The sequence below is a fragment of the Dasypus novemcinctus genome, chromosome 10, assembly GCF_030445035.2.
Source record: "Dasypus novemcinctus isolate mDasNov1 chromosome 10, mDasNov1.1.hap2, whole genome shotgun sequence".
Classification (NCBI taxonomy): Eukaryota; Metazoa; Chordata; class Mammalia; order Cingulata; family Dasypodidae; genus Dasypus; species Dasypus novemcinctus.
Window position 1 is genome coordinate 11,302,882 of NC_080682.1, and position 14,577 is coordinate 11,317,458.

Here is a 14,577-nt window from a genome sequence, read left to right on the forward strand (position 1 = left end):
GGCGCAATTCTTTTTTTTTTTTTTTTTTTTATGTTTCAGGTATAGCTTTTATGAGACTCTACCCTACTTTTGGGTCCTTTTCTTTTTGACCCTCAGGTTTACTGAGGAAAGAGGGATCCTGTAGGTCCCTTTCTGGGTCCATTCAATCAACTTTTGCCATTCAGGATTTAGCAGCTGTGATTCTGACCAACACACATACAAGTTGATATAGGTCAGGTAACCCTGGGTCATATCCATCCCAAATAATTCTAAATTCTCCTATAAATATTTGCTGATCTTGTTCGGAATTAAGGAAACCTTTAATTATAGCTTTTAATTCAGCTCTGGTCCAAGATTTAAATTCCTGGTTCACGGGTGGGTTGGATCCTTAGAGGCAACTGGCATTTTGGGATTTGGGGCGAGTGTCAGGAAAAGGTAGGGAATTTGGAAAAAGGGGAAAAGGAGGGAGGAATCGATGAAGGTGCAGAAGGAGAGAAATCCGAAGGATAAGATGAAAGAGGGAGAGCTGAATATAGGGAGGAAATTAGGGGTCACAGGGAGGACTTACTAGGGATATGTGTCTAGTTTATTGTCGTTTAAGTTCATCAAATTGCCAGTTGGCTTTAGCCAAAGAATTTTCTAGTAGAACAATTTGTGGTTGAGATTTCTGTTTGAAGTCCTCTGCATACCACAGTATACTGCCCATTGGCCCCAAGGAATCTTATTACTTTTCATTCCTATGGTGCCTCTAAATGAACAATTTTGTTCAAGTCAAATGTTCCCCAGAGTGGTCACTGAAGGCCCAAATTATCTGTGGTGAAGTAATTCCATTTAGAATGATAGTTGTGGGAATTAAGACTGTTATGAGAGTAGATATAAAAAGCAGGAGCTTTTCCTGGAGGAGGAGAGGATTTACATGTAGATGACCCATGAGAGCTGGCAACTCTTGGTCAAAATGAAATGCTTGTGCACCCTGCATCTTGGGCCCCCGAACTGATGGCTGGTCACGTTTGAATGCAGACCTGACAATCTGCACCGCCCGCCAATAGGCAGAAAATAGAATGTTTTCTCTGGATCAAAGTCAAGTTCTCAGGACAAGATGTCAAGATGGAATGAGAACCTCATCCAGTTTTATTGGTGTCTCACAGTAATGTTCGTCCGAGTGAATGCTGGTCCAGTGAGAAATGAAAACTCATTGGCTTTATGAGGCCAACTTGAACAACAGGCTTAGAGGGTCTGTGCCTGTGTTCTACCCTGTGATTCTCATTCGCATGACAAACACATTTAGACAGTGCAATGTGAACACAGTAACATGAAAGAAAGCAGAAAAGGAAGAAAAGGAGTGACCTGATTTTCACCAAGGATTCTAAACAAATGGGAACTAATAAGAAACCCAAGTTTGGTACTTAGAATTAAGGCCAAGGAACCCAACACAAAAAGAATGGAGTTCAGACCAGGTGCTGACTTACCATACTGGCCTGGACACAACAAGCCATGAATAGCAAGGAACAAGGGACCTCTGTGTGTCTTACACCTGGCCAAAGGCTGAGGTCTATGACAAGGGGCAGTGCAGATTGAGACCTTGGTGGAAACTCCATTATAGCTGTGGAAATAAATGAACACCCAAAGGAAAACAAACAAAGCTATTTTTTCAGAGCTTGCAAGGGCGTCAGCCACCATCGCTTGTGTTTGTTGGACACTCAAAGGCAGAAAGCTTGAGAGTGGAAAAGGGGAAAACTTAGGTATATCCTGAGTGGAGCCTGTTGGCATGGGGAAGCTTCAGGTGGGCTAAGCAGAAGCATAACATTTTATATGGTTAGGGGAGCATATTGGGCTTTCTCTGGATGATCTTAATTGGAGGCGGAGATAAAAATTACAGAAGTTGTCAGCAATCGATCAGACCCATGCTATTTTGGGTTGGTTGTTACAAGGATTATGGGTTAACTTCCTGGACTGGTTGCTCTAGGTAGTGGCCAGCTCCCTGGACTGACTGCTACAGAGAGTGGGCCACCGTTTCTTGGTCTGGTTACTGCTAATAGTGGGTCAGAGTTTTCTGGTCATTGTTCATTTGTATATTCAGTCTCCCAAACTACAGCCAACTAAAGATGAATATCTGAATATATAAAAATTGCCTACAAAGCAATAAGAAGATAACCCAAAAGGAAAATGGGTAAAAGATACCAGGGGCTGTTCTCAAAAGAGGAAATCTAAATGGCTAATAAATATACATAAAGGTCTCAATCTTATTAGTGAAGAAGGAAATGCAAATTAAAACTCAGTAAACACCATTTAACTTCCCCTAAGATGTCAAAATTTAAAAATTCTGATAGTACTGAGTGTTGGTGAATATATCAATCAAAAAGAACTTTTACACATTGCAGGTAGAGGGGAAATTGGTACCACGAATTGGGAAGATTTCTTAGTGTTCAACTGTAAAGATGAACATTTATATACCTTCCTAGGTATTACCCTATAGAATCTCTTGAATGAATGCACTAGGACAAAATTTGGGTTCTAGTCAAGTGTTTCCAACCTCAAATTGGGGGGGGAAGGGGGGTGAGGTGGGAACAAATGCCTTACCCTTGTAGCAGTTTGATATAGTTATGAATTCCAAAAATAGATAATGGATTATGTTTGTAAACTGACTGGTCTGTACTTGGGCATGATTAAATTTTGATTGGGGCTTTGATTGGGCCATGCCAGTAGGGTTTGAGCTCCCACACCTTGGTGGGTGGGGACTCTCAGATAAAAGACATGGCAAAAGACAGAGTTGGAGATTTTGATGTTGGAGTTTGATGCTGGAGTTTTGAGCTGGAGCCCTGGGAAGTAAGCACACAGAGGAAAGAGAAGCAAGCCGCAGGAAGAGAGGAATCCTGAACCTGGAAAGAAGCAAGACCAAGGAAGAGAGGAACCCAGGAACCTTGAACCCTGGTAGATGTCAGCAGCCACCTTGCTGCAACACATGGAAATAGACTTTGGTGCAGGAAGTAACTTATGCTTTATGACCTGGTATCTGTAAGCTCCTACCCCAAATAAATACCCTTTATAAAAGCCAACAGACTTCTGGTATTTTGCATGAGCACCCCTTTGGCTGACTAATACACCACTGGGTCAATAAATTGTGGTATATTCATAAATTAGAATATCTTACAGCCCCCAAAGTGAATTATAGGCTTATACATTAATGTGACTATATCCTAGAAACACCTTTCAAAGAAGCATGTTGCAGAAGACAATATAGAATACACCATTTTCTATAAAGCTTAAAGTAAGCAAAACAGAGCAATGTGTTAGAGATACAAATAAACGATTTTAAAGGCTCTTTTGAAAAGCAAGGGCATGATAGAACCAAAATTCAGGATAGAGGCTGCCTCTGGTAGGGAGGCAGGGAGAGGGAAAAGGAAGGAACACCCAGGTAGAAGCATCTGGATCAGGTGTGCTCCAGTTCTTAAGTAGGATGGTAGGCTAATGGGTAGGCATTTCATTATGCCATAATTACATATAGTCCACATATTCTTTTGTATTTTACACTAGATACGTAATTATTTATTACTTTTAATTTAAAAAAACCAAAATTATGAACTATTCCTCAAGGTTTGAACTCTTGAGTGCGCCCCCCACTCTGGCACTCTCCAAAAGTAGCTTCTCTGCTTCTTTTTTTTTTTTTCTTTTAAAATGTTTTTTATTTTTTTTATTCATTTTTAAAATATTACATTCAAAAAATATGAGGCCCCCATATACCCCCCACCTCCCTCACCCCACTATTCCCCCCATAACAACATTCTCCTCCATCATCATGAGACATTCATTGCATTTGGTGAATATATCTCTGAGCACTGCTGCACCTCATGGTCAATGGTCCACATCATAGCCCACACTCTCCCACATTCCATCCAGTGGGCCATGGGAGGACATACAATGTCCGGTAATTGTCCCTGCAGCACCACCCAGGACAACTCCAAGTCCCGAAAACGCCTCCACATCTCATCTCTTCCTCCCATTCCCTACCCCCAGCTGCCACCATGGCCACTTTCTCCACACCAATGCCACATTTTCTTCGATTACTAATCACAATAGTTCGTGAATAGAATATCAGTATAAGTCCTCTCTAATCCATATTCTATTCCTCCATCCTGTGGACCTTGGATTGGTTGTGTCCACTCCACATCTATGTCAAGAGGGGGCTTAGATTCCACATGGATGCTGGATGCAATTCTCCTGCTTTCAGTTGTAGGCACTCTTGGTCCATGGTGTGGTGTTTGACCTTCTTCAACTCCATGTTAGCTGAGTGGGGTAAGTCCAATAAACCAGAGTGTAGGAGCTGAAGGCTGTTGAGGCTCAGGGCCTGGCTATCACATGGTCAGTCCAGAGATTCAGATCCCCTGGGTATATATTAAACCCCAGCACCAACTACAATTCTGGTAAAGTAACAGGAAAGGCTTGTGAAAAGAGATCACATCTGAGTCCAGCTCCATCACACAGAAACACCAACTCCAAAGGCTTCTCTGCTTCTTAACATTCAGCTTCCCCACTTTCCAAGACAGGTAAGCTCCTGCGCCCCCTTTCCCTGCCATTTTTCTTTCTTTTTCTTTTTTTTTAAGATTTAAAAAAAATTTATTCTCCCCTGCCCGGACCGCCCACTGTCTGCGGGGCCACCCATATGGTAGGTAGATGAAGCCCAATCACCCCAGCCACATCCGCCTCCCCATTTTTCTTAAAGACACCCCCACCCCGCAAAATTCCTGGGCGTCCCAGCGCCCGCATTGGTGCCCCTCGCAGCTGGCTGGCAGGCTGCCGCGCGCGCCCTCTCGCTGCCCCGCGCCCCTCTGGCCGCGCGCCCCCTCTGGCCGCGCGCCCCCTCTGGCCGCGCGCCCCCTCTGGCCGCGCGCCCTCTCGCTGCCCCGCGCCCCCTCTCGATGCCCCGCGCCCCCTCTGGCCGCGCGCCCGGGCCGTTTGCGGCGAGCTCCGCTCTCCAGCCCCGCGCTCTGGCGCCCGCCCCCAGCCCCCGTCCCTGCCCGGCCACCCCCGGCGCGCAGTCCCCGGCGCCCACGGCCTGGCGGCTGCAGACCAGGGGCCGCGCCCACCGGAAAGCGCCCGGGCGCGTCGTCCCTCGTGAGGCCAGGGGACCTGCGGGGCCGCGGCTGCGGGATGGGCTTGGGCCCCGCAGGCGGCGGGGAGCGCGGCCTCTACCGCCCTCGGTTTCTGCGGTCTCGCCCCAAACACGCCTCAAGAGCCGCCAGCCCCAAGGCCAGTGGGGGGCCAGACGGGATGCCAGTGAACCCTGCTCCCGGACAACCCAGTGTGCCCCAGCCAGGTCAGCCCGAGGAACGGCGACCCCCTCCGCAGGGCCGCCTGCCCGGGCCTGGAGCCCCCCGGAGTCTTCTCGAGGGTCCCGGGGCCGCGGTGCCTGCTGACCCTGGGGGCCGTGGGACCCTCAGAAGAGTCTCCACAGTTCCCCTCAGAACCCCTTTTCGTGGACATGTATTGATTCCGTAGTAAGCGAATATTGCGGAATGATCACGGTTAACTGAATCGAGGCTACGCGCTCCCCGGCGCACCTGGCCTCCAGGGACCTCCGGGGATTTACCTTCAGTCTTTCAGGTGGAAGTGGGCCGGAGGGCGGCACCCCACACAGGTCGACCCCCGAACCGCTCCGGCTCTGCAGAAGTTTCTGCCTTTGAATTTAGTCCCACGATTTCTGCGTGGCTGGGGAGAGACAACTTTTGCTTCGTCTCCCATTCGTGGATTTTGCCCCCGGGCATTCCAGAGTCTTCCTTTCACGGAAGGCCCCAGTCCTCTCTAGCTCTTCCGCCCTTTCACTCATCCAAAAACTTTTGGAGGGCTGACCAGGAGCCAGGCATGGCCCCAGCCTAGAGTTACCGACCCACGTGGACATAGTGTCAAGGGACTCTCCTTTGACAGGCTTCATTCTATAGCAGGCAACTGTGGTTTTACATAGCTTTCTTGTTTTTGTTGTTTTTGTTTTTAAGACTACGTGGCATCCCAAGCGTTGGTCCCGCTCCCACCCAAGCAGCCCCAGCAGGATGTGTTAGACCAGGGAAGAAGCATCCAGAAGGGGTAAGATTCTTTGTATGAATCTCCAGGTAGAGAAGCCTAAGAATTGACTTCGATGGCAGTTCTGTAAAACAAATTCTGAGGTGGTTCAGTAGAAGCCGGCCTACCACTGGCCAGTAAACAGAGGCTGGCAAGCTCCTGGCAGTAAAAGATTCCGACAGGGCAAGTGGAGTGGACTTTGCTCTTGTTTGTAGCTACAGGGCCATTCTCTGTATCATTGCGAATTGACTCACTTTAGAAGGGGGCTCATAATATTACCAACTGGTGTCACTAACTAATGAATGATGCAACCTTCTTGAAAATTCCCTCAATTTGCTTTCATTAAAAACATGAAATTTGCCTCGTTTTAAATGCTGTGGGGCTCAAATATGGGGAAGAGTGCTACTGAAAATGAGGGCTCCCTCACCACCACCCGTATGGTATACACCTGGAGAACAAGAGTTAAAGCACGGCAAAGGTGAAGAAAACACCACATCTGAGTGTTGACTGTGTGCCAGGTGTGGACACATGCTTCCTCATTTAATCCTCTTGACAGCTCCGTGAGGCCAATATTATCATCTCTATTTTATAGATAATCAAACTGAGGTTCAGACAGATCAAATTACTAGTTCAAGGTTGGACGGCAAGCATGAGAGCCAAGATTCAAACTCAAAATATTTCACTTACTACCCAAAAAGCATATTCTTACCTTCAGTTTCAGACACAAAATTGTTGTTTCAAGATTTAAAATATACTGATTTCTTTCACGTTCCTTAGAGTTATAGTGTTGTGGCTCAAGAAGATTTCTCAGAAATATGGAGCTAAATATTAGAAGAAACAGTTCAAGAGTTCAAGGGGGCTTGCCTCTGCTAGTAGAACCAGATGAGAAGGGAAGGGCAGAGGTCAATATCTACTGTTTTCCTTTTTTAAGCCATGTGCAGGAGTTATTTTTATTTTTATTTTTTAAAATTTATTGAAATATATCACTCATACACAAACAATAAATGTATAATAGTTGTGAACTTACAAAACAAACATATATAACGTCAAACAAACACATAAACATCTCACCCTACCACCAATAACTTGCATTGTTTTTAAACCTTTTTAACTAAAGGTTTAAAGAGCATTGTCAAAATATTACTACTAAATAAAGTATTTTTCCCCTAACCAATACGATTATTATCTTTATATCATTTATATATGAACATACATAAACAAGTATATAGTAAAAGTTGTGAGCTTACAAAGCAAACATGCATAACATCATACAGGGGTCCCATACATCAACCCTCCACCAACACCTTGCATTGTCATGAGACATTTGTAATTATGAAAGAACACTGTCAAAATCTTACTACTAATCATAGTCCTTATCTTACCTTTGGTGTGTTTTTCCCCCAACCCACCCTATTATTATTTTTTAAATATATGCTTTTTTATGACAGAAGTTGTAAACTTATAGAACAATCATGCACATGTGCAGAATTCCCAAACAACATCCCTCCATCAACATACCACAGTGTGGTGTGTCATTTGCTGCAGATAAAGTAATATCATCTGATTATTGCCATGCCCATAGTGTACATTTGGCTCATGTTTTCCATACTGCCTCAGTATCAACACAGTACAACTTCTGTATAGAAGCAAGAATATTATATTATTACGACTAACCACAATCCATAGGTCACTCCAGCTGTATTTTTCCCAGGCTTCTCCACATTCCCAATACCCTGCAGTAGTGATAAACATTTGCTCTAGCTCACAAAGGACACTCTTGCATGTGTACCATCAATAATTCTCATCCACCTCTTGGTTTACTGTGCTATCCAGTTCCTAGATTATTCTCAAGCATTCTGTCAATTGGCATTTATGTAACTAGCCTACCATTTTCAGTCACATCCCCATTAATAAACTAGCTGTTACTCACTGTGTGTTACCATCCACTCTATACATTTCCACACTTTTACAGTAAAACTAATTAAAACTTCTACATACATTAAATATCAGTAGTCCACTCAGTTCTCTTATCTCCTTTAAGAATCCACCACCTACCACCAGGTCTTGAAGATATTTTCCAATAATTTTTTCTAGAAGTTTTATGGTTCTTGCTTTTATTTTTAGGCTTTTGATCCATTTTGAGTTAGTTTTTGGATAAGGAATGAGATAGGGCTCCTCTTCTCTTCTTTCAGCTATGGATGTCCAATTCTTTCAGCACCATTTGAATGGATTGTTCTGCCCGAGCTGTGTGAATTTGACAGGCTAGTCAAAAATCACTTGACCATAATGGTGAGCGTCTGTTTCTGAACCATAAATCTGGTTCCATTGGTCTATTGTGTCAGTCTTTAGGCCAGTACCATGCTGTTTTTACCACTGTAGGTAGGTATTATGATTTAAAGTCTGGAGATGAGGGTTCACTTTTCCTTTTTATGACATTTTTGGCTATTCAGGACTCCTTACCCTTCCAAATGAATTTAATGATTGTGTTTTCATTTTTTCTTTATTGTTGGTGGAATTTTTATTGGGATTGCATTAAATCTGTGTATCAATTGAGTAGAACTGATATCTTAATGATATTTAGTCTTCCAATCCATGAGCATGGAATGTTTTCAAGTTATTTAGGCCTTTTTTTATTTGTTTGACATTGAGTTGCAGTTTTCTGAATACAAGTGCTTTACATCATTGGTTAAATTTATTTCTGAATATTTGAGTTTTATCTGTCATTTTATTTTCACCACACTTTTGATACTTTTAGTTACTTTTATTGATTTAATCTTCATTTCTAGACTCTCTTCCAGGTCCCTCTTTTCTGTCTTTTCTTTTCAGGCTCTAGCACACCCTTCAATATTTCCTGAAAATCTGGTCTCTTGCTTAGAAATTCTTTCAGTTTCTGTTTATCTGTGAATATTCTAATTTCTCCCTCATTTTTGAAAGAGAGTCTTGTTCAATATAAGATTCTTGGCTGGAGTTTTTCTCTTGTAGTATCGTAAATGTATCAGACCACTGTCTTCTTGCCTCCATGGTTTCTGGTGAGAAATCAGCACTTAATCTTATTGGATATCCCTTACATGTTATGCATTGCTTTTCTCTTGCTGCTCTCAGAATTCTCTCTTTGTCTTTGGCCTTTGACATTCTGATGAGTATGTGTCCTGGAATTGGTCTATTTGGATTTTTTTGGAGGGAGTATGTTGTGCTTCTTGGACAGGGATATCTGTGTCCTTCAATAGGGTTGGGAAATTTTCTACCATTATTTCTTTAAATATTCCTTCTCCTTTTCCTTCTCTTCTCCTTTTGGGACACCCATGACACATATGTTTGCACGCCTTTTGCTGTCATTTAGTTCCCTGAGACCTTGTTCAATCTTTTCCATTCTTCATCTCTTCTTTTGTGTGTTCACTTTCAGAGGCCGTTTCTTGAAGCTAACCAATCCTTTCTTCTGCCTCCTCAAATCTGCTATTATATGATTCCAATTTTTTAAAATTTCATTGATTGCACCTTTCATTCCCATAAGATCTGCTATTTTTTTACGTATGCTTTCAAATTCTTCTTTGTGCTCATCCAGTGTCTTCTTAATATCCTTAATCTCTTTAGCCATCTCATTGAATTTATTAAGGAGATTTGTTTGAACATCTATAATTAGTTGTCTCAACTCCTTTATGTCATCTGGAGGTTTATCTTGTTCCTTTAACTGGGCCATAGCTTCCTGTTTCTTGGTGTGGATTGTAATTTTTTGTTGGTGTTTGGCATCTGGTTTACTAGAGTATTTATTCTGGGTGCAGTTTTTCTCTCTAGTTTAGGGCTTCCTATTGTTTCTCCCTTGCTGTTGTGCAGTTGGAGCCAAGCGTGTAGTTGGTGCTGTAAGCTGTGGAGGCTCAAGCTGCCCTCATTGCATGAGGGACCAATGAAGCTTCTTCCAACTTTCTCCTTTGCCAGGGGGAGGGACAGAGTCACAGCTATGTGGAATAATCCACATGCAGGCCTAGACTGTAGTTGCCCAGAGAGACTGATGAAGCTTCACATCCCTTTCTTCCCTACCTGGGGCAGGGATGGAGCTGCAGGTGTGGGCAGCAAATCTATATAGTGAGGCCTAAGATGACCGCAGTTGCCCTGGTAGACTTCTGATTTTCAGTCTGTGCCAGCCAAAGTTCCCTGCAGTTACCTGCATAGGCTGGTGCAGGGCTCCTCACCTCCTCCCTGCCATAGGCGGGACTGAAGCCTAAGGCGGGCTGCAGGCTGATCTGCATGAAAGAAACTGTCAGCCCGTCTTCCCCTCAGGCTGGGGGCAGAGTCAGAATGGTGGCTACTGGCCTCTTTCTAACTTGGGCTGGTTCTCACCCCAGCTGTTCCCAGGGTTATCGCTTAGCCAGCCAAGTCTCCCAATCTGTAGCTGAAATCTGCAGCCAGCCGTCTCCTCCTCTCCTTTTTCTGGGAAATGGAGCTTCCAATTCCTGTCACAGAGCAGCTCCTGGGGCGGCTTGGGCTGCCAGAGTAGGATGATCACCGGCCTCCATGGCTTGACCAGTAATTTTCCAGAGAGGCTGGTGCAGGTCCCCACAGCTTCCTCCCTGCTGGAGGTGGCACTGGGATCTAGGCTAGATGTGCATTATGATCTGGATGGGAAGAAGCCGGTACCCACCAGAACTGGGATTCTCAGTCCACCCCGCTTCCCCTCATGCTAAGCACAGAGTTAAGATGGTAACTCCCAGCCTCTTTTTGACCTGGACAGGCTCAAACCTTAGCTTTTCTTAGGATCATATTGTAGCCCACTGAATTTCCTCATCATAGCTGAAATTGGTGTCCAGCCATCTCTTCCTCCCCCGTTTTGGGAGGAGTTTCCCCAATTCCAGTCACAGAACAGCTCCCGAGGCAGCTTGTGCCCTCCAGTGGAGGATGGGCACAGGCCCCCGTGGTGTGGCGCGCTCTACTTATGAGTCTTCTCTGCAGATGGGCAGTCTCCTTCCACTCCCCCAAGGATGTTGCAGGATGCCCTTCTGATCTCCTGGAGCCCCCAAACAGGTACATCAGCTAGCTCCAGAGAGCTCTGGGTGTTTGCTAACTGCTCTGTAGCAGGAGCTGACTTTAGAAGCTCCTTACTCTGCCGTCATCTTGCTGGTTCTCCTGCAAGAGTTATTTTGATAAGCATTTTAAAAGATTATTAGCAAATTTAAAAAACGAACAAACTTGAAAGTTACTCATTGCTATTGTATTAGTCAGTCAAAGGAGTGCTGATGCAAAATACCAGAAATCTGTTGGCTTTTATAAAGGGTATTTATTTGGGGTAGAGGCTTACAGTTACCAGGCCATAAAGCATAAGTTACTTCCCTCACCAAGTCTGTTGCCACATGTTGGAGCAAGATGGCTGCCAGTGTCTGCAGGGACTCTGGCTTCCTGGTGTTTCTCTTTTCCTGGATTCATTTCTCTTCAGGCTCAGCTGCTCTACTTTCTCCACAAGGCCAGCTGTAGACTATCAGGTGAATGGCTCATCTCTCCCTGAGGCCTCTGCCTGTGTTTAATGGAGACTTCTCCTTCCTCACATACCTGCTTCTCTGTGTATTTACTTCCCCAGCTCCAGGATCAAAACTCCATACTCTGTTCTCTGCCATGTCTTTTCTCTGTGAGTCCCTGCCCAAGGATGTCCTACTGATGTGGCCCAATCAAAGCCTTAATCATTATTTAATCAAGTGAAAGTGACACCTGTGAGTCCAATATAATCTAATATGCCCAGAGGGACAAACCAATTTACAAACATAATCCAGCATCTATTTTTGGAATTCATAAATATTATCAAACAGCCACAGCTATCATTAGCATTTTGAACAATTGCCAGAAAAACAGTAAACAGCAATTTTTAAATTTTTAATTAAAAAAAAAAGATATTTAGATTACATAAATATTACATAAAAAAATAGGGGTTTCCCATATGCCTCGCTCCCCACACAGCCCACATTTAACCACATTACCAACATCCTTCATTAGTGTGGTGCATTCATTGCAATTGATGAACACGTTTTGGAGCATTGCCTCCAAGCATGGATTATAGTTTATAGTTTACACTCTCTGTAGGTTATGACAAGATATAGAATGGCCTCTATTTATTATTGCAGTGTCATTCGGGACAATTCCCAAGTCCTGAAAATGCCCCCATATTATGTCTGTTTTCCTTCTCCCTGCCCTCAGAACCTCCAGTGTTCACTGCCTCCACATCAATGATATAAGGTCTTCCATTGCTAGAATCACAATAAGTCTATAGTAGAATACCAGTAAGTCCACTCTAGTCCACAGTTAATTCCCCAATCCTGAGGATTCTGGGATGGTGCTGCCTCTCTAACCGAGACGAGGCTTCAGTCCGTTATGGCCAGTGGATGGGACTCCCTTGCTTGCAGTTGTAGGCGCTCTCTGTTCCTTGGAACAGCACTTATTTTGTATGAATGCTATTGCTTCACCAAATAAAAAGCTTAGAGGAAAATGTTTCTTAGAATTTCAAAACCCTGAGGTATCTTTAAAATTACAGATTTTCCAGTGATTGTGAAATACAGTGCTGTTTGTCAACTATATGATGGCAAAATTCATTTAGGGAGAAGCCGGTTATTAACTCAGAAGTCACACCCAGCCAGAAGAGGGCAGGTTTGAATTCTTTGAGGAAGTCTGGGAGCACAAGCAAATTAAAGCAAACAACTGAGGTAGGTATAACAAGAATTCTTAGGGCAAATTTTTAATCTCCCCCAAAATGCTCTAAATATTGTCTTTTACTTTATCTAGACTGTGTGCCAGGCTGAACCATACACTGACTTGAGATGTTGGTTATATTTTGTTTGTTTGCTTTTTAAAGTTTGATTGAGGTATAATTGATGTACAATAAATTTAACATATTTAAAATATAAAATCTTTTAAGTTGGTTGAAGTTTATCAACTTTATTGACTTTCTCAAAGGACCAGTTTTGATTACATTGCTTGCTCTATTGTTTTTCTGTTCTCTATATCATTGGATTCTGCTCTGATCTTTATTATTCCCTCTTTTCTGCTTACATTGGGTTTAATTTGCTCTTCTTTTTCTAGTGTCTCAAGGTGGAAGCTGAGATCATTGATTTCAGACCTTTATGCTTTTTGATTATAGACTTTTATTGCTATAAACTTCCCCCAAGACTGCCTTAGGGGTGTCCTACAAATTTGAATGTTATGTTTTCATTTTCATTCAGTACTTTCTTTTTCCCGTTTTGAGTCCTTCTTTGACCCATTGGCTATGAAAATGTTATTTAATTTCCAAGTATTCAGAGATTTTCAAGATACTTTTTACTATTCATTTCTATTTATTCTGTTTTGGTCAGAGAACATCATTGTCTGACTTGAATTAATATATTGAGACTTGTTTATGGCTCTGGGGCAGTTTGAGATTATTTATGAATCCCCAAAAGAGAGATTATTTGTAAACTAATCTATTCCTCTGGGTATGATATCCTTTGAATGCCTTACAGTCAGCTGACATGTCTTGATTAAAATACCTGTTAAGATTAGGGCTTTGATTTGACCAGGTCAGTAGGGCATGACTCAAGGTTGAGACTCTGCCCCCTTGGTGGGCTGATGTAGAATGGCCACTCACTCAAGAAGACACGTGGGGGAAGTGAGTATGGCTCAAGCATTTGAGCTCCTATCTACCACATGGAAGGTCCTGGGTTCCCTTCCCAGTGCCTCCTAAAGAGAATGGGTAAGACAGCAATCTGGCATGACAGGCAGGTGCAGCAAAGTGACACAACAAGAGACACAAGGAAAACATAATGAAAAATGCAGCAGAGCAGGGAGTGGAAGTGATTAGGTGGTGCCTCCCTCCCGGGTTTAGTTCCCAGTGCCTTCTAAAAAGAATACCAGCACACAACAAACAGGTACAGCAAATGTAAACAGTGAGTGGGTGGTGAGAAATAAATAAATCTAAAAAAAAAAAAAAAAGACACACAGAATAGGAGAGAACTTGGTCATTTCCGTCCTGCCATGTGACAGAAAGGTGAAGACTCAGACAGCTAAAGCTCCAGGAAGAGAGATGAGCCCTGTGCTTGCCTACGGCTGAGATCAGAAGAAGCTCGGCCTATGGAGCCTTAAGAGGAAAGAGGAAAGAGGAAAGCTGAACCCTTACAGACGTTTCGCCCGCCATCTTGCTTCAAGACGTGGCAACTGACTGATGAGAAAACAACCTTGAATTGGACTCTTTAGGGCCTTGTAACTGTAAGCTTTTACCCCAAATAAATGCCCTTTATAAAAGCCAACAGATTTCTGGTACTTTGCATAAGTACCCCTTTTGGGTGGCTAATATAGGCCCCAAATATGAGCCATCTTGGTAAATGTTCTGTTTGCTCTTGAGAAGAATGAGTATTCTACTATTGTTGGGTAGAGTGAGCTATAAGTATCAATTAGGTCAAGATGGTTCATGGTGCCATTCAGGTCTTCTGTTTACTTTTTTCTATCAGTTATACAGAGGAGTATTGAAACCTCTGACTATAATTATGGATTTGTTTGTTTCTTCTTGCAATTTTATCAGTTTATTCTTCATGAATT

General features: G+C 43.3%; 1 protein-coding gene across 3 annotated transcripts in view; it reads left to right on the plus strand.

Moving 5' to 3' along the window:
* Positions 1–5,101: 5,101 nt before the first annotated feature.
* The window catches only part of PLAAT5 (phospholipase A and acyltransferase 5), a 40,166-nt gene continuing 30,690 nt past the window's right edge, over positions 5,102–14,577 (plus strand). For all 3 annotated transcript variants that reach the window (XM_071217972.1, XM_058305276.2, XM_071217973.1), the window contains exons 1-3: positions 5,102–5,293; positions 5,970–6,057; positions 12,608–12,713. In XM_071217972.1, coding sequence (XP_071074073.1) covers positions 5,128–5,293; positions 5,970–6,057; positions 12,608–12,713 — 360 coding nt within the window. In that variant the 5' untranslated portion in view covers positions 5,102–5,127. The remainder of the gene's footprint in view (positions 5,294–5,969; positions 6,058–12,607; positions 12,714–14,577) is intronic.